The 19,188-nt window shown below is 38.6% G+C and overlaps 1 protein-coding gene across 6 annotated transcripts in view; it reads right to left on the bottom strand.

Moving 5' to 3' along the window:
• Window positions 1-19,188, bottom strand: part of LOC139176077 (ATP-binding cassette sub-family C member 4-like) — a 401,158-nt gene that overhangs the window by 235,652 nt on the left and 146,318 nt on the right. For all 6 annotated transcript variants that reach the window (XM_070800386.1, XM_070800387.1, XM_070800388.1 and 3 more), the window contains 2 exons: window positions 8,417-8,641; window positions 1,041-1,130 (listed from right to left, as the gene is read on the bottom strand). In XM_070800386.1, the coding sequence (XP_070656487.1) occupies window positions 1,041-1,130; window positions 8,417-8,641 (315 nt within the window). The remainder of the gene's footprint in view (window positions 1-1,040; window positions 1,131-8,416; window positions 8,642-19,188) is intronic.

Below are 19,188 nucleotides of genomic sequence, written 5' to 3'. Positions count from 1 at the left end.
ATCTCCTTGTGGTGCAAGGGACTCCCAAGAGCCTTCTCAATCACCACAGTTCAAAAGCATCAATTCTTTGGCACTCAGCTTTTTTTATAGTCCAACTCTCACATCCATATATGACTATTGGAAAACCCATAGTCTTGACTAGATGGACCTTTGTTGGCAAAGTAATGTCTCTGCTTTTTAATATGCTGTCTAGGTTGGTCATAACTTTTCTTTCAAGGAGCAAGAATCTTTTAGTTTCATGGTTGCAGTCATCATCTGCAGTGATTTTGGAGCCCAAAAATATATGCAGAGTACATCATGAGAAATGGTGGACTGGAAAAAGCACAAGCTTGAATCAAGATTGCTGGGAGAAATATCAATAACCTCAGATATGCAGATGACACCACAATTAAGGAGAAAGTGAAGAAGAACCAAAGAGCATCTTGATGAAAGTGAAAGAAGATAGTGAAAAAGTTGGCTTAAAACTCAACATTCAGAAAACTAAGATCTTGGCATCTGGTCCCATCACTCCATGGCAAATTGATGTGAAACAGTGGAAACAAGTACTGCATAGTCATAAGGTAAGTGTAAAAAAAAAAAAAAAAAGAGTGTGGGGTTGACAGCTGAGAGGAAGTTGAGTCTGGCTGGAGAACACCTACTTTGCATATTCCTCACAGGCTCCCTGTGCAGCAGCACTGAACAGGGCACAGGAGAAATAACAATCCCTGCCCACCAAGCCTTCATCATCCAGAGGAGGAGGGAGACAGTTCAGCAACACTGACAGCATGTGGCAAGAAGGGCTACACCAGGAGGACCTTTAGGGACACTAACCGAGCTGGGATAGAACACTGCTGCCTATCTAGTATTAGAAAAACAAAATTCTTATCCACAGGACAATATATATTTTTACATGTAAGTTGCACGCAGAAGAGATGAGAGCTGGGTAACAACAACCCTTATCTTAGGTTCTCAACAGAACCCTGGCTGACACCAAACCCTGGCACTTGGCTCCCAAAAAGCTGAACCCAGTGAGAAATGAAGAGGATCCCTTGGTCACTTACCCTGTCAAACCTGTTCACATCATTAGACAGCAGGTTGACTATCTGGCCTGTGGTGGTCTTCCCTATGGCCGAGTTACTCAGGCGAAGGGTCTGAAATAAGAGAGGGAGACAGAGAATTGGATTCCCATGTTGATACAAATTCACACTTAAAACATAGCAAACTGGATAACACTTTCTTGGGGTCATGCATGGTATCAGGATGAGCAGGATAACCCCTGACAGCAGGGCTCTAGGGACCCATGTTCATCCTTTATCTCCTCAATGTGGCAGAAGCCCCACCAAGAAGGACAGCAAAGGGAGGAGTAGGAGGTAGGAAAAAAAAAAAAAAATCCCCCACCCTGTTTCTCAATTAACTTGGGTCTGCCCAGAGTGTAAAGGGTATAGGTTTAGATTTAGGAGCAAAATAAAGTAAATGTGAGCCTAACTAGATGAGAGTGGAGAAACTGCCTTAAAGCAAGAAATTAGAGGACTTGGACTAGAAATTAGGGGACTTGGAATCAATCACACTGTATGTGAAATCATTTAAGAACTTTGACTTTAATTTCCTCATTCCAATATGAGCAGAGGACTTCCCTGGTGGTTCAGTGGTTAAGCATCTGCCTGCCAATGCAGGGAACACAGTTTTGATCCCTCATCTGGAAAGATCCCACATGCTGCAGGGCAACTAAGCCTGTGCACCACAATTACTGGGCCCGAGCACCCCACAGCCTGTGTTCTGCAATAAGAGAAGTCATCTCCACAATAAGAGAAACCATCTGCACACTGCAATTAGAGAGCAGCCCTCAACAAGAGAAACAACAAGAGAAAACCCATACAAAGCAACAAAGGCCCAGCACAGACAAAAATAAATACTTATTAAATTCTTTAAACAAATGTTTTAAAATAATATACAATAAAATGAGCAGAGAATAGTGTTCAAAATAATATTCTCGTGAGGAATCTATGGCCTTTAATGTCTGACTTTACAAAAAATAGCCTGTTTTACATGATCCCTTTATTTGGTAAAAAGTTGCAAAATATGCCCTAGAGATCAGGAATCTGAAGTGACCACTGTAAGATGTTTCAGTGGACTACCAACTGGAGCCATGGATCCAAACAAAATGTCAGAATTCATGAAAACTTTTCATTTAGTTCTCAAGTTAAAGAGAAAAGTAAGTGATCAAGTAGAAAATATAAAATTATGTAGCCATGATTGAAGAGGGTATGGCGGTTTCTCAAAAAATTAAACATAAGATTAGTATATAGCACAACAGTTCCACTACTGGGAATGTACTCAAAAGAACTGAAAGCACAACCTTGAACAGATATTTGTTTACCTATGTTCATAGCAGCACTATTCACAATAGATATAAGATTGAAACAACCCAAACATTTATTAACAGATGAATGAATACACAAAATATTGTACATACCTATCATGAAATATCATTCAGTCTTAAAAAAGAATTTAATTCTGAAACCTGATACAACATGGATAAACCTTGAAAACATTGTGCTAGGTGACATAATCCAGACATCATATGCTTTCACTTATATGAGGCACCTGGAGTAGTGAAATTCATAAAGAGAAGTAGAATGGTGATGGTGGTGAAGGGATGGGAGTAGAAACTTAGTGTTTAATGGGTGCAGATTTGAGAAGATGAAAAAGTTCTGGAGATGCATAATGGTGATAACTCTACAATAATGTGAATGTACCTGATGTCATTAAATGGTGCACTTAAAAAGAGTTAAAACTGTAAATTTTGTTGTGTATATTTTGTTGCAACTTTTTAAAAAATCAATGATCAAAAGCCACAAGTTATTTTACCACAGTTGTGGAAAGATAATTAAAAGGCAAGTCATTTTCTATATATCATACATCCCACAAGATCACTCAACAATACAAACTATGACTATAAGCTTATCAGCCATTCCATTTCTAACACTCAATCTGATTTCTTTCCAGGACTAGGGATAAGCAAGTAGGGCCTCAGCATAAGCCAGAAACATTCAGATGCGCCTTTTAGAGCTGTTCTGCAGTACCAGCTTTTTCCCTAAAGAGTCAGCCCACCTGTAACCTACAAAAAAGAAACATCTTATTTCTTCACCTCAGCAGGATTCTAGATACATGAAAGTGCATGAGGAAACTGTCTCTCCCATGTGTCTGGAGGAGCTTCCCTGGTAGCTCAGCTGGTAAAAAAAATCCACCTGCAATGCAGGAGACCCCAGTTCAATTCTTGGGTCAGGAAGATTTCCTGGAGAAGGGATAGGCTATCCACTGCAGTATCCTTGGGCTTCCCTGGTGGTTCAGCTGGTAAAGAATCTGCCTGCAATGTGGGGAGACCTGAGTTCAATCCCTGGGTTAGAAAGATCCCCTGCAGGAGGGAACAGCTACCCACTCCAGTATTCTGGCCTGGAGAATTCCATGGACTGCATAGTCCATGGGGTCGCAAAGAGTTAGACACAACTGAGTGATGTTTCTTGAAATCCACGTTACCTCTGTGGTTTTACCTCAGCAATTCCTAACTTTGTAAAAAGACAATTCTTTTAAATACAAAGACTCTAAATTGGAAAGGAAGAAGTCAAACTGTCACTATTTGTAGATGACATGATACTATACATAGGAAATCCTAAAGACACTACCAGAAAACCGTTAGATTTCATCAATGAATACGGTAAAGTTTCAGGATACAAAATTAATATACAAAAATGTGCTGCATTTCTATACATTATTAAGAAAGTATCAGAAAGGGAAATTAAGGAAACAATCCCATTTACCATTGCATCAAAAAGACTAAAATGCCTAGGACTAAACCTACCTAAGGAGGCAAAAGATCTGTACCTCCAAAACTATAAGACACTGATGAAAGAAATTGAAGATGACAAAACAGATGGAAAGATATACCATGTTCTTGGATTGGAAACATTAGTATTGTCAAAATAACCATACTACCCAAGGCAATCTACAGATTCAATGAAACACCTATCAAATTACCAATGGCATTTTTCACAGAACTGGAACAAAAAAATATAAAATTTGTATGGAAAAACAAATGACACAAATAGTCAAAAAAAAAATTGAAGAAGAAGAACAAAGTTGGAGGAATCACACTCCTTGACTTTGACCATAGTACAAAGCTACAGTATTCAAAATAATAGTATGAAAGTGAAGTGAAAGTCACTCAGCCGTGTCCAACTCTTTGTGACCCCATTGACTACACAGTCCATGGAATTCTCTAGGCCAGAATACTAGAGTGGGTGGCCTTTCTCTTCTCTAGGGGATCTTCCCAACTCAGGGATCAAACCCAGGTCTCCCACATTGCAGGCATATTCTTTACCAGCTGATCCACAAGGGAAGCCCAAGGGAAGACAGTAGATACTGGCACAAAAACAGACACATAGATCAATGGAACAGTATAGACAGCCCAGAAATAAACCCATACACTTAGGGTCAACTAATTTAAGACAAAGGAGGCAAGAATACACAATGAAGAAAGCACAATCTCTTCAATAACTGGTGCTGAAAAAATGCACAGTTCAATTTAGTCACTCACTCATGTCCAACTCTTAGTGATCCCATGGACTGCAGCAGACCAGGCTTCCCAGCCCATCACCAACACCCAGAGCTTGCTTAAACTCATGTCCATCAAGTCAGTGATGTCATCCAACCATCTCGTCCTCTGTTGTCTCTTTTTCTTCCTGCCTTCAATCTTCCCCAGCATCAGGGTCTTTTCCAATGAATCAGTTCTTCACATCAGGTGGCCAAAGTTTTGGAGCTTCAACTTCAGCATCAGTCCTCCCAGTGAATATTCAGGACTGATTTTCTTTAGGATTGACTGGTTTGATCTCCTTGCTGTCCAAGGGAATCTCAAAGAGTCTTCTTCAACACAATAGTTCAAAAACATCAATACTTTGGCACTCAGCTTTCTTTATGGTTCAGCTCTCACATACATACATGACTGCTGGAAAAACCATAGTTGACTAGATGGACCTTTGTCGGTAAAGTACTGTCTCTGCTTTTTAATATGCTGTCTAGATTGGTCATAGCTTTTCTTCTAAGATGCAGGCATCTTTTAATTTCATGGCTGCAGTCACCATCTGCAGTGATTTTGGAGCCTGAGAAAATGAAGTCTGTCACTGTTTCTATTGATTTCCCATCTATTTGCCATGAAATCATGGGACCAAATGCCATGATATTCATTTTTTTGAAAGTTTTATGCCAGCTTTTATACTCTCTTCTTTCACTTTCATTAAGAGGCTCTTTCGTTTCTCTTTGCTTTATGCCATAAGGGTGGTGTCATCTGTATATCTTAGGTTATTGATACTTCTCCCTGCAATCTTGGTTACAGCTTGTGCTTCATTCAACCCAACATTTCGCATGATGTACTCTGCATCTGAGTTAAATTAGGAGGGTGACAATATACAGCCTTGATGTACTCCTTCCCCAATTTGGAACCAGTAAATTTTTCCATGTCTGGTTCTAACTGTTGCTTCTTGACCTGCATACAGGTTTCTCAGGAGGAAGGTCAGGTGGTCTGGTATTCCCATCTCTTGAGGAAATTTTCCAGAGTTTGTTGTGATCCACAAAGTAAACAGCTTTAGTGTAGTCAATGAAGCAGAAGTAGATGTTTTCTGGAATTCTCTTGCATTTTCTATGATCCAAGGGATGTTGGAAATTTCATCTCTGGTTCTTCTGCCTTTCTAAATCTAGCTTGAAAATCTGGAAGCTTTTGGTTCATGTACTGTTGAAGCCTAGGTTGGAGAGTTTTGAGCATTGCTTTGCTAGCATGTGAAATGAGTGCAATTGTGCAGTAGTTTGAACATTATTTGGCATTGCCTTTCTTTGGGATTGGTATGAAAACTGACCTTTTCCAGTGCTGTGGCCACTGCTGAGTTTTCCAAATTTGCTGGCATACAGAGTGCAGCATTTTAACAGCATCATCTTTTAGGATTTTAAACAGCTCAGCTGAAAAAAAAAAAAAGTGGTCCACTGGAGAAGGGAATGCAAACCACTTCAGCATTCTTGCCTTTAGAATGTCATGAACAGTATGAAAAGGCAAAAAGATTTGACACTAAAAGATGAACTCCCCAGGTCAGTAGATGCCCAACATGCTACTGGAGAAGAGCAAAGAAATAGCTCCAGAAGGAATGAAGAGGCTGAGCCAAAGTGAAAATAACATCCCATTGTGGATGTGTCTGGGGGTGAAAGGAAAGTCCAATGCTGTAAAAAACAATATTACAGAAGCTTTTAAGGTTAATTAGGTCCCATTTGTTTATTTTTGCTTTTATTTCCAATATTCTGGGAGGTGGGTCATAGAGGATCCTGCTGTGATGTATGTCAGAGAGTGTTTTGCCTATGTTCTCCTCTAGGAGTTTTATAGTTTCTGGTCTTACGTTTAGATCTTTAATCCATTATAGCCAGGACATGGAAGCAACCTAGATGTCCATCAGCAGATGAATGGATAAGAAAGCTATGGTACATATACACAATGGAGTATTACTCAGCCATTAAAAAGAATACATTTGAATCAGTTCTAATGAGGTGGATGAAACTGGAGCCTATTATACAGAGTGAAGTAAGCCAGAAGGAAAAACATCAATACAGTATACTAACGCATATATATGGAATTTAGAAAGATGGTAACAATAACCCGGTGTACGAGACAGCAAAAGAGACACTGATGTATAGAACAGTCTTATGGACTCTGTGGGAGAGGGAGAGGGTGGGAAGATTTGGGAGAATGACATTGAAACATGTAAAATATCATGTAAGAAACGAGTTGCCAGTCCAGGTTCGATGCACGATACTGGATGCTTGGGGCTAGTGCACTGGGACGACCCAGAGGGATGGTATGGGGAGGGAGGAGGGAGGAGGGTTCAGGATGGGGAACACATGTATACCTGTGGCGGATTCATTTTGATATTTGGCAAAACTAATACAATTATGTAAAGTTTAAAAATATATATATATATTGCATAGGAACCTCAAATGTTAGGTCCATGAATCAGGTTCACATAGCCCAAGGATTAACAAGACTCTGCTCAAAAAAGGATGAGGAAAGATACTTTTAATTTGCTGAGAAAAATATTCCTAAAAAATAGAAGCTCTAGATAAGTAACAACCAAGTAAAAGAAGTGCTTGTTTTCATTTAAATTGCTTGGTTTTATCTTTCAATGAGGATTCTGTTTATTTTTAATTATATATATATATATATATATATATATATATACACACACACACACACACACACACACACACACATATATATATATGCACAACAAGATGTTTGACATAAATGTACACTGGGAAATGATTACTGTAGTTAAAACAGTTAACATACCCATTGCCTCATGTAGTTATCTTTCTGTGTGTGCAGTGAAAACACTTATAATCTATCTCTCAGAAAATTTCAAGTGTGTAACATGATTAAATAAGGATTTTTTTTTTAATGAAACAACCCAAGATAAATAGATACCTAAGATCTTGTAGGTATCAAGAGCTCTCCAGCACATGTCACTGGTGTATCTGTGGCAGTTCATTTGTAAAGACATCTGAAATACTTAACTCCTTTTATACTAGATAAGACTAGAGTAAAATATAGAATAATTTTATAGCATTTCTCAGTACAAAAACACTAGAAAAATCAAACCAGATTTTATTAAAGCTGTTATAATGCATACTTTTAAAAAAGCAAATATTGTATTAAGAAAATAACTTCAATGAATAGCAACATAAATACCCTCTAAAATTGCTAAAAACAAAATTTCAAGTTTTCTCCCAAACACTCAACCATTTTCTTTAATATTATCAAAAACAATCAGAACTACAGAAGATGATGAGTGAGTCTAATTTGGCACAGATTTCACTTATATTTTTATTTAGTAAGCACAATTATATTAAACATGACTAGATGCATCATTTAAAATATAATCATTTATTTTATTAAATACATATTTTTCTCCTAAATTTAATGTTATAGATACAATCACTGAAGTCATTTTTAAACACAACTTTGATGTAAATGAAGGTTTAAATGAAAAACAACAAAATTTCCATGAATACCACAATATGATTTAGGCAAGAAAACATTGAAAATCAGTTTGATAATTTTGATACCTATTTTTAATTAGATTTCAATATAAGTTTAGTGGGTATTATGCACCAGCCTATGCATAAAGTTATCAAAGGCAGCCTTGGTCTGATCTCCAAACAAAACTTTTTAATATATTGGTAAAGTTTGCTCAAACAACAACAAATTGGCTTGAAACGAATATCGAGTATCTCTGGCAAGGAGTAAATGACACCATTTACAAAATTTTTAATCTACAGAGAACTTTCCCAAAATGCTTCTTATTCTTCAGAGGAGGTACAAGCTTTTGTACCAAATGACACTTACCTTGCGGTAAATCATATGGCACATGGCTACTCTTAATCTCATTCCTATACGCTGAGCATAATAGGAGAAAAAATGCTGAAGAATTGCCCAAATGACAAGGCAAACATTCAGTACAGCGGTGTAGCCATAGGCTTTGAACACAGCCCCAGAATCAGAAGGATCATAATTTTGAAAGTAAGTAATTAAATCCTCAAAATATGTTGGTAATAGTACTCTGAAGGTTTCCTAAAAGGAAAGGAAAAGAAACCTTAATTAGAAATACAAGCCATACAAGTTTTTCTTATCACAAGCTTCACTTTTTTTAATTTAATTTTTGCTGTGGTTCAGTTGCTAAGTCATGTCCATTTCTTTGTAACCCCATGGACTGCAGCATGCCAGGCTTCCCTGCCCTTCACTGTCTCTCAGAGTTTGCTCAAACTCATGTCCATTGAGTCAGTGATGCCATTTAACTATCTCATCCTCTGTCACTGCCTTCTCCTTGTGCCCTCAAACTTTCCTAGCATCAAGGTCTTTCCCAGTGAGTTGACTCTTTGCATCAGGTGGCCAAAGGATTGGAGCTTCAGCTTCAGCATCAGTCCTTCCAATAAATATTCAGGATTGATTTCCTTTAGGATTGACTGCTTTGATCTCCTGGAAGTCAAAGGGAGTCTTTAGAGTCTTCTCCAGCACCACAGTTTGAAAGCATTAATTCTTCAGTGCTCAACCTCTTTACAGTCCAACTCTCACATCTGTACATGACTACTGGAAAAAGCAAAGCTTTGACAATGTGGACCTTTATGGGCACAGTAAAGTACAGTTGATTTCCAATGCTATGTTAGTTTCAGGTGTACAGCAAAGTGATTCAGTTATACATATACATATATCTATTCTTTTTCAGATTCTTTTCCTATGTAGGTTATCACAGATTATTTAGTAGAGTTCCTTGTGCTACACAGTGCTGCCTGCTCACTGTCTGATGCTTTGCAACCTTATGGACTGTAGCCTGCCAGTCTCCTCTATCCATAGGATTCTCCAGGCAAAAATACTAGAATGGGTTGCCATTTCCCCCTCTAGGGGATCTTCCTGACTCAGGGATCAAAACCACATCTCCTGCATCTCCTGCATTAGCAGGTGGATACTTCACCACTAAACCACATGGGAAGCCCCATGCTATACAGTAGGTCCTTTTTAATTATTAATATCAATTTCATATATAGTAGTGTGTATATGCGGAGAAGACAATGGCAACCCACTATTCAGGCAACCAGTACTCTTGCCTGGAATATCCCATGGACAGAGGATCCTGGTAGGCTACAGTCCATGGGGTCGCACAGAGTTGGACAAAACTGATGCAACTTAGCAGCAGCAGCAGCAGTGAGTATATGTTCACCTCAAAGTCCTAATTTACTCCTCCCCTTGCCTTTCCCCTTTGAAAACCATAAGTTTGTTTTTGAAGTCTGTTTGGAACAACGTTCATTTTGTACCATCCGTTTAGATTCCACATATAACTGATACCATATGATATTTGTCATTCTTTATCTGACTTACTTCATTCAGTATTATAATATCTAAGCCCATCCGTGTGGTTGCAAATAGTATTCTTTCATTCTTTTTTTGTGACTGAGTAATATTTCATTGTATATATGTACCACATCTTCTTTATCCATTTCTCTGTCAATAGTCTTTTATATTGCTTCTAGACTATTGTAAATAGTGAAGCGATGAACACTAAGGTCCATGTCTCTTTTCAAATTAAGGTTTCCTCCAGATACGTGCCCAGTAGAGGGATTGCTGAATCATGTGGTAGTTCTATTTCTTAGTTTTTTTGAGGAACCTCCATTCTCACCAACAGTGTAGGAGGTTTCCTTTCTATCCACGTGTTCTCTAGCATTTATTATTTGCAGACTTTTTGATGATGGTTATTCTGACTGGTGTCAGGTGACAACTCATAGCAGTTTGATTTGCATTTCTCTAATAATTAACAATGTTAAGCATCTTTTTATGTGCTTTTTGGCCATCTGTATGTTTTCTTTTGAGAAATGTCTATTTAGATCTTCTGCCAATTTTTTTATTATATATATATATATATATTGAGCTGCATGAGCTATTATATATTTTGGAGATTAATCCCCTGTCAATCACTTCATTTGCAAATATTTTCTTCCATTCTGTGGGTTGTCTTTTCATAAAAGGAGAAATCAACATTGGCAAGAATAGTGGGGGACTTTAGTACTCCACTTCCATCAATGGACAGATCATACAGACAGAACAATCAATAAGGAAACAGAGGCCTTAAATGACATATTAGACCATATGGACATAACTGATATTTATATGACATTCTATATGAATGCAGCAGAATACACATTCTCCTCAAGTGCACATTGGAACATTCTCCAGGATAGCTAACATGCTGAGCCACAAAGCAACCTCCAGGCAAGTGGGGTGCCATTGTCTTCTCTGTCAGTAAATTTAAGAACACTTAAATCATATCAAGGATCTTATCCAACCATGACATTATGGATTACAAATCAACTACAAGGGAAAAACTGTAAAAAAAAAAAAAAAAAAACCAAAACAAAACAGATATGAAAGCTAAATAATATCTTACTAAGCAACCAATGCATCACTGAAGAAATCAAAGAGGAAACCAAAAAATACCTAGAGACAAATGAAAACCCAATGATCCTAAACCTATGAGATGCAACAAAAGCAGTGCTAAGAGAGGAAACAAGAAAAATCTCAAATAAACAACGTAACCTTATACCTCAAGCAACTAGAGAAAGAAGTACAAACAAAATTCAAAGATAGGAGAAGGGAAAAAATGATAAATCAGAGCAGAAATGAATTAAATAGAGATAAAGAAAACAATAGAAAAGATCAATGAAACTAAAAGCTGGTTCATCAAAAATATAAGCAAAATTGATAAGCCTTTAACCAGACTTATCAAGAAAAAAAGGAAGAGGGCTCAAATCAACAGTTAGAAATGAAAAAAGAGAAATTACAATGGACACTAAATAAATACAAAGAAATATGAGAGACTACTACAAGCAAATATATGCCAATAAAGTGGACAGCTTGGAAGAAATGGACAAGTGTTTAGAAAAGTAAAACCTTCCAAGACTGAAGATTGAACCAAGAAGAAATAGAAAATATGAACAGACTAATCATAAGTACTGAAATTGAAACTATGAGTAAAAACCTCCCAAAAAACAAAAGTCTAGGACCTGATGGCTCCACAAACAAGGATACCACAAAAAAAGAAAATCACAAGACAATCTCACTGATGAACATAGAAACAAAAATCCTCAACAAAATACTAGCAAATCAAATCCAACAACACATTAAAAAGATTACACATCATGATCAAGTGGGATTTATCTCAGGGAGGCAAGCACTCCAGTATATGCAAATCAATCAATGTAATATATTATATTAACAAACTGAAGAATAAAATCCATACGATCATCTCAATAGATGCAGAAAAAGCTTTCAACAAAATTCAACACCCTTTTATAATAAAAACTCTGCAGAAAGTGGGCATAGAGGGAACTTACCTAAACAAAATAAAGGCCATATGCCACAAACCCACAGCTAACATAGTCAATGGTGAAAAGTTGCAATTATTTCCTCTAAGATCAGGAACAAAAAAAGGATGTCCATTCTTGCCACTTTTATTCAACATAGTTTTTAAAGTCCTAGCCACAGCAATCAGAGAAGAAAAAGAAATAAAGGAATCCAAGTTGGAAAAGAAGTAAAATTTTCACTGTTTGCAAATGACATGATACTATACATAGAAATGGTACTGGATGCTTGGGGCTGGTGCACTGGGACGACCCAGAGGGAGGGTAGGGGAGGGAGGAGGGAGGAGGGTTCAGGATGGGGAGCGCGGGTATACCTGTGGCGGATTCATTTCGATATTTGGCAAAACTAATACAATATTGTAAAGTTTAAAAATAAAATAAAATTAAAAAAAAAAAGAAATTGTTAAAGCTGTTGCCAGAAAACTACTAAAGCTCATCAATGAATTCAGTAAGCTTTCAAGAAACAAAATCAGTACCCATAAATCTCTTGCATTTCTATACACAAACCAGCTTCACCTTTATTATCAGCATATTAAAATGGCATTTTTACGAAATGCTATACTCATGGCTAATCTAAAAGAAAAATATACAGATCCACTCTCTTCTATAAGACAAGCAGACAATAGCTTTAAACTTAAGTCAAATTTTTTCAAGGTAATAAATCCTTAGTACATTGTGTTTGGTACACTGTTGATGCTCAATAAATATTACATCCAGTGTTTTAGAACACATTTAGTAAAACACCAAGTGAGTCTTTGCCTAAGATGAATGAGGAAAAGGTGACAGAAGAAGCATAAGAGATTTGCTTCCATATGAACAAGCCCTGCTGGTAGCCTGCCCTGGTCCCCTGTAGTCTCAACATCCCAGCCCGACAGAAAGTCAAGATGGCGCATGTAGGCAAGACACACTCCTGCTATCATCTTTTGCTTTAAGAGCCTTTATGAACTGACACATTGGCACACAAACAGATCCAATCTTTCCCAGCCAGAATTCCACGTGTCAGCAGGTCAAGATATCAGACTAGCTTTTGTTGGTGTATCAAAAATAAACCAGGCTTGGGAGGTTCCCAAACTCTCAGCTCCACATGGCACTGCATCAATATATCTCTAGACCTTAGAAGCTGGGATTTTCCTTGAGTTAAAAGTTAAACACAGCAGAAGACAAGCTAAAAATAAAACATCCATGGTTCTCCATCAGCCACACACTGCAGGTGTTGGTTTGGAAGAAATGATTTCTTCCCCAGAGCAAAAATTTTAAATACTAAACCAATCATTTGGGAGGCATTGGGGCTTAACTCCTGAGTAAGACTTACAGAAAACAATTGTCTTTCCCCAAATAAATAGCAACACTTGCCCACCCTGCCAAATAGCCACTCCACCAAACATCCTACTACTTCCTCCCTGTAGTCATCCCTTGAGAAAGTACCCTTTTTCCCCAGGAAGGAAAACCAAACTCTCAACACAAATTCAAGTCACAAAAAGTAAACACTTAGGCCCTCAACACCATTTCCTCCACAGACTTGTCAAAAGACAAAATGCCAAAAGTTTGGAAATCTTTCTGGAATTCCATTTTGAGATAAATTTTTCCTTTTAAGCAATCTCCTTACTAACACAGACAAGGTAAACAACTGACAGGCTGCTTTGATAGTTCTCTTCTGTTATCTGAAGTTGAGGAGCCCATGCACAAGAGTAAGGGAAAGTAGAATCCAAAACACCAAACATAAGACAAAACTAACAAGTATTTTCTGCTCAGCCAACTAGTACCCAATCAGGATATGTACAGAAAGCTATCCTCATCCCTCAGATGGGTGTGACACTGAACCCAAACACTCCTGTTTTGTTGCACACACATGTTCACACCCTGCATCAACTGCTTTGTTTTCCAAGAGGTCACAGAAGTTTTCATCTACTATAAAGAAGTAAGGCTTCCCCAAAGGTTCAGCATTAAAGAATCTGCCCATAATGCAGGAGATGCAGCAGGAGCTGCAAGTTCGATCCCTGAGTCAGGAAGATACCCTGGAGAAGGAAATGGCAACCCACTCCAATAGTCTTGCCTAGAGAATCCCATGGACAGTGAAGCCTGGAAGGCTACCATCCATGGGGTTGCAAGAGTCAGGCACAACTTAGCAACTAAACAGCAACAATAGAGAAGTAAGCAAATAACACTTAGTTAAATGAGTAAGATGATCAAATCAGAGCAAGATGCTCAGTTCTCAAAAGCACAAAGGCTCACTATTACCTTTCCAGCATGCTTCATCGTTCATTGCAAGGGGCATGAAGAGCTTAAAAGAGCCCCTCATACAATAGATGATAAAACACACTTTTTATAGAGTTTACTGAGGTGGAATGGGAGGCTTTCACAGAGAACCAAGAATGTCAAACTGGACACATGCACGGTTCTACCCCAGGTATGGTGAAAGACAGCCCAGTGCTGCAGTCTGCAAACCTGGGGCTCTCCACCAGAAGCCCAGCACTAACACCTGCCTTCCCAAACTGTCCTGAAACTTACGATTGTCTCTGGGAGTCACTGTTGCCTGTTACTCAGCTCTTTGATTGAGGCTAACATTGTGTAATTATAAAAGTGTAATTATAAAAGTGTAATTATAAAAGTAAGAGCAATATCACCCACCAAAGAGCATACCAACAGATGCAACAAATTCAGCAAAAAAAAAAAAAGTGCAAACAAAGGTACATCATTACTGCTTAAGTGTCAGGATTTTTATACTAAAATATATCATTTAATAACCCAGTTGAAAAAAACAGTCTCATTAAAGAGTAATGCCATTTCATGGCCCATAGCTTGAATTCCTCTGTCTTTTCTTGATCCTGAACTCAACTAGTAAGAAATATAACAGCTGAGAAAATATTCACTATCAAACCTGAAACTAACCAAATTAAAATTTTCTGGATAAGTAGGAACAAGGACAAATATTACCCCATAAATCCTTCACTTTTGACACCAATCTATGACCCAATGAAAATTTTTTCCACAAACCAAGTGAAAATAGTTTTATTCCTTCACAAGTATTCTTCACAACTGTAAAACCATACAAGATTTTTTTAAAGAGCCCAACTTAATTCCATAATGCTCATCATTCAAAGTTCTCTGAGAATCTCAGTGTCTCCGAGGCAAACATTTCTTGATGGAGTCCTTCATATTCAGCCTCCTAAAAGCATCATCTGTTTGACCCCATGTCTTGGTTCAGGGGAACTTCTTACACGTTTGATGCCAGAACTTCCTCAGTGGGTACAATGCCTCCTCCATGTTTCCCCATGAAACATTTCTTGCCGAATTCCATGATCTTTGATTTATGAGGAAAAAAAAAGAAAACACAGTATATAGAAATAAGAAATCAGGCAAAGAAAGACTGCTTGAGTCAAACATAGGCAGAAAAGAGTGAGTTTGTGGGAAAATGAATAGGCAGTTAATCTTTAGAAATGGGCAGGTGACAAGAGTAGAGTTTAGAAATATCCAGAACTAAGGATGAAAAGCAGTGACTCTGGGGAAACCATAACCATCAGGATCCTAGATATACCTTCACTCCTCTTTCACACAATGGTCTTCATCCTGACTGCACCTTAGCATCACCTAGGGGAGCAACGCAGTTAAGAGCATGAGGCCCGCCTCCAGAATCTGGTTTAGGTTCAACTGGTTAGGGATGGATCCTAAAGTTCCCTCTCCATGGACAATTCTGGGTACAGGAACTAATCCCATATAAGTATCTGCTATCCTCCTCTCCCACAATATCATGGCATTTGAGCCTGGAAAATCTACAGACCTACTTATAAGTACCGCAAAGGCTGACTGGATTGATAGGTGGGTTGATTGGTTGATTAATTAATTGGCTGTGCTTCGTCTTCATTACTGCAAATGAGCTTTCTCTAGTTGCAGCAATCAGGGGCTACTCTGTAGTTACAGTGCCCAGCCTTCTCATTGTGCTGGCTTCTCTTGTTGCCTAGTATGGGCTCTATGCACGTGGGTTTCCTTAGTTATGACTCCCAAGCTCTAGAGCACAGGCTCAGTAGTTGTGGTGCAATGAGGCTTAGTTGCCTTGTAGCATGTGGAATCTTTCCAGACCAGGGATAGAAACAGCATCCCCTGCATTGGCAGGCAGATTCCTAACTACTGGAGCACCAGGGATGTCTACCACAAAGGGTTTTAATCAGAATTCAATGTGACATATCATACTTCCAAGAAAAATCCTTATTACCCCAAGTCCTGAGATTCTAATGATGAAATTAAGACCTTTCTGTACATTAGGAAAAATTGAGTGTTCAGAAAGCACTACATTCACAAAATTAAAAGATAAATCCAAATGGGTTTGTTAAGTTGCCTCTAAAAGAAGGAATTAGAGTGGAACAAGGATATCAACCTTTTAAAAAAAAGTAGCTTCTTCTGTTGACTTAACTTTGGAAGCATGAAAACATTATACAGAATTACAATTATAAAACAACTAATTTTTTCAAAAGCAATTCCTAAAATCTCAGAGTAAAATGAAACAAAAGTAACTAAATATATACTTGTCCACTTGGTTGACAGAGCCATATTAAGAAGAACTATTCCTGATGAAAGTGAAAGAGGGGGGTGAAAAAGTTGGCTTAAAGCTCAGTATTTAGAAAACTAAGATCATGGCATCTGGTCCCATCACTTCATGGGAAATAGATGGGGAAACAGTGGAAACAGTGGCTGACTTTATTTTTGGGGGCTCCAAAATCACTGCAGATGGTGACTGCAGCCATGAAATTAAAAGACGCTTACTCCTTGGAAGGAAAGTTATGACCAACCTAGATAGCATATTCAAAAGCAGAGACATTACTTTGCCAACAAAGGTCCATCTAGTCGAGCTATGGTTTTTCCAGTGGTCATGTATGGATGTGAGAGTTGGACTGTGAAGAAAGCTGAGCACCGAAGAATTGATACTTTTGAACTGTGGTGTTGGAGAAGACTCTTGAGAGTCCCTTGACTGCAAGGAAATCCAACCAGTCCATTCTGAAGGATATCAGTCCTGGGTGTTCATTGGAAGGACTGATGCTAAAGCTGAAACTCCAGTACTTTGGCCACTTCATGCGAAGAGTTGACTCATTGGAAAAGACTCTGATGTTGGGAGGGATTGGGGGCAGGAGGAAAAGGGGATGACAGAGGATGAGATGGCTCATGGCATCACCAACTTGATGGACATGAGTGTGAGTAGACCCTGGGAGTTGGTGATGGACAGGGAGGCCTGGCGTGCTGCAATTCATGGGGTCGCAAAGAGTCGGACATGACTGAGCAACTGAACTGAACTGAAAACAAAATAATTTGAAAATGTATCCTCTGTGTGATATATCTACTTAAAGAAACTATGAACTGCAAAAAATTCTAAAACTGTTTTGAGAAGTCACGTTATGGGTGATAGTGTTCATATCATAAGGTAAAACACTTGAATATAATTATATTGTTATCATTGCAAACTAGGATTAGATATGGGACAACAGAGAATAGATGACAGGAAAAAAAGAGATATATTATGGATTTAAGAGAAATGAGATGAAGAAAAAACACTAATGTCCTGAATCTGATTTGAATTGGAAATACTCATGTAGACTCATGAGATGTTTACCTTAAAAAAAAAAAAAAAAAAATGTATTCTACAGCTTCCCTGGTGGTCTAGTGGTTAGGAATTCAACTGCCAAATGCAGGGGACTCTGATTTTATTTCTGACCCAGGAAGATTCCACATGCCAGAGTGTAACTAAGCCCATGTGCCACAACTACTGAAGCCTGAGTGCCCTAGAGCCTGTACTCTGCAAAAAGAGAACCACCACAGTGAGAAGCCCACACACCACAAGTAGCGAGTAGCCCCCATTCTCAGCAACCAGAGAAAAGCCCACACAGCAACAAAGACCCAGCATAACCAAAAATAAAAATAAACCAAATTTTAAAAATGTATTCTATTAAATGTATTCTCTCTGTCCAATCAAAAAGCTGAGAAGCAATAACCAACTAAGCAGCAAGGAGCAACTCTAATGCTCAGACTATAAACTTTAGATACCATTTCCCACCAAAAGGAGCCAGAGTTGCTTGAAGAAATGCTGATACCAGGGCTGGGGGAAAAGCTGCACAAGATAAACTAGAAATATCTTGTCACATCAGAAAGCAGAAAAGGCTAGCTAAGCCTACTAGAATATGTACAAAAACTTAGGACCCAACCTGGATAGATTCCCATTGGCCAAAGATGGCCAAAGGTTGGCATAAGCATAACAACTGTAATCATCGTAACAACTGAAGCACATCAGAAATGCTTAAATTTCTCTGGGGCTTCACAAAATGCCGGCAGCCGGCATATTGCATATTGAGTGCATATTGCATATTGAGTGCAGCACTTTCCACAGCATCATCTTTCAGGATCTGGAATAGCTCAACTGGAATTCTATCACTGCCGGGAGCCAGCGTGAGGAGCTCCACCCATGACAAAGGTCATGAGGAAGGAGGCTTGGCATACGCAAAGGCAGGATCGAGCCTCAGGAGTCCCCCTGGAAATTCTCGAGCATTTACACCCAAAACCAGAGTCTGCCTACTTTCTGCTTTGTGCCTTCACCTACACCTCTGACTTTACGGGGGGCTGTCCTCCACTACCTCTCTCTGAAAAAAGAGTTAGCTTACAGTTCCAGTTAATAATTCCTGGGTGTGACAGTGTTTAACCTACAAACTCCTTTGGAAATCCTCTAGCCTGCCTGAATAGGTTTTTCTGGCCACATGTGATTGTTCAGAGCCTCCCAACTGTGAGAGGCAGAAGATGTTCTAAACTGTCTAAACACAGATTCTTTTGAGTAGTTAAAAGATTGATTAGAAATTGTACTAGTGAAGGGATTTTCACTTGTTGGACCAATGTTTGCTGCTAAGTTTCCATATCCCTTACCTGCTGTGTCCCTGGCAGTGTATTGATTAATATAATTGGTGTAAGTAGTAGCTTTAATGTTTGTAACCTGGGACCCTTGAGTTAATTCTTTTTCTTGTTATAGCCCACCACACCTTTGCTCTGTAGGAATGCAACTTTATCTAATGCTTTTGGAGGGTGGCTCCTGACCAATCACCTTTAGAGAAAAATAAGTTTTCTGAAGAAAGGGTCTTAAAATGTTAACAGGCCTCTGGGCCAGAAGATGACGCAAATCACCTAAGCTTTTGCGTATGATAAGTTTGCAGGAAGAAAGCCTGGCTTGCTGCATGACTC

The sequence above is a fragment of the Bos indicus genome, chromosome 12, assembly GCF_029378745.1.
Source record: "Bos indicus isolate NIAB-ARS_2022 breed Sahiwal x Tharparkar chromosome 12, NIAB-ARS_B.indTharparkar_mat_pri_1.0, whole genome shotgun sequence".
In the NCBI taxonomy this organism is placed as follows: Eukaryota; Metazoa; Chordata; class Mammalia; order Artiodactyla; family Bovidae; genus Bos; species Bos indicus.
Note: the sequence above shows the minus strand (reverse complement) of the source record. Positions and strands in the feature narration are given on the sequence as shown.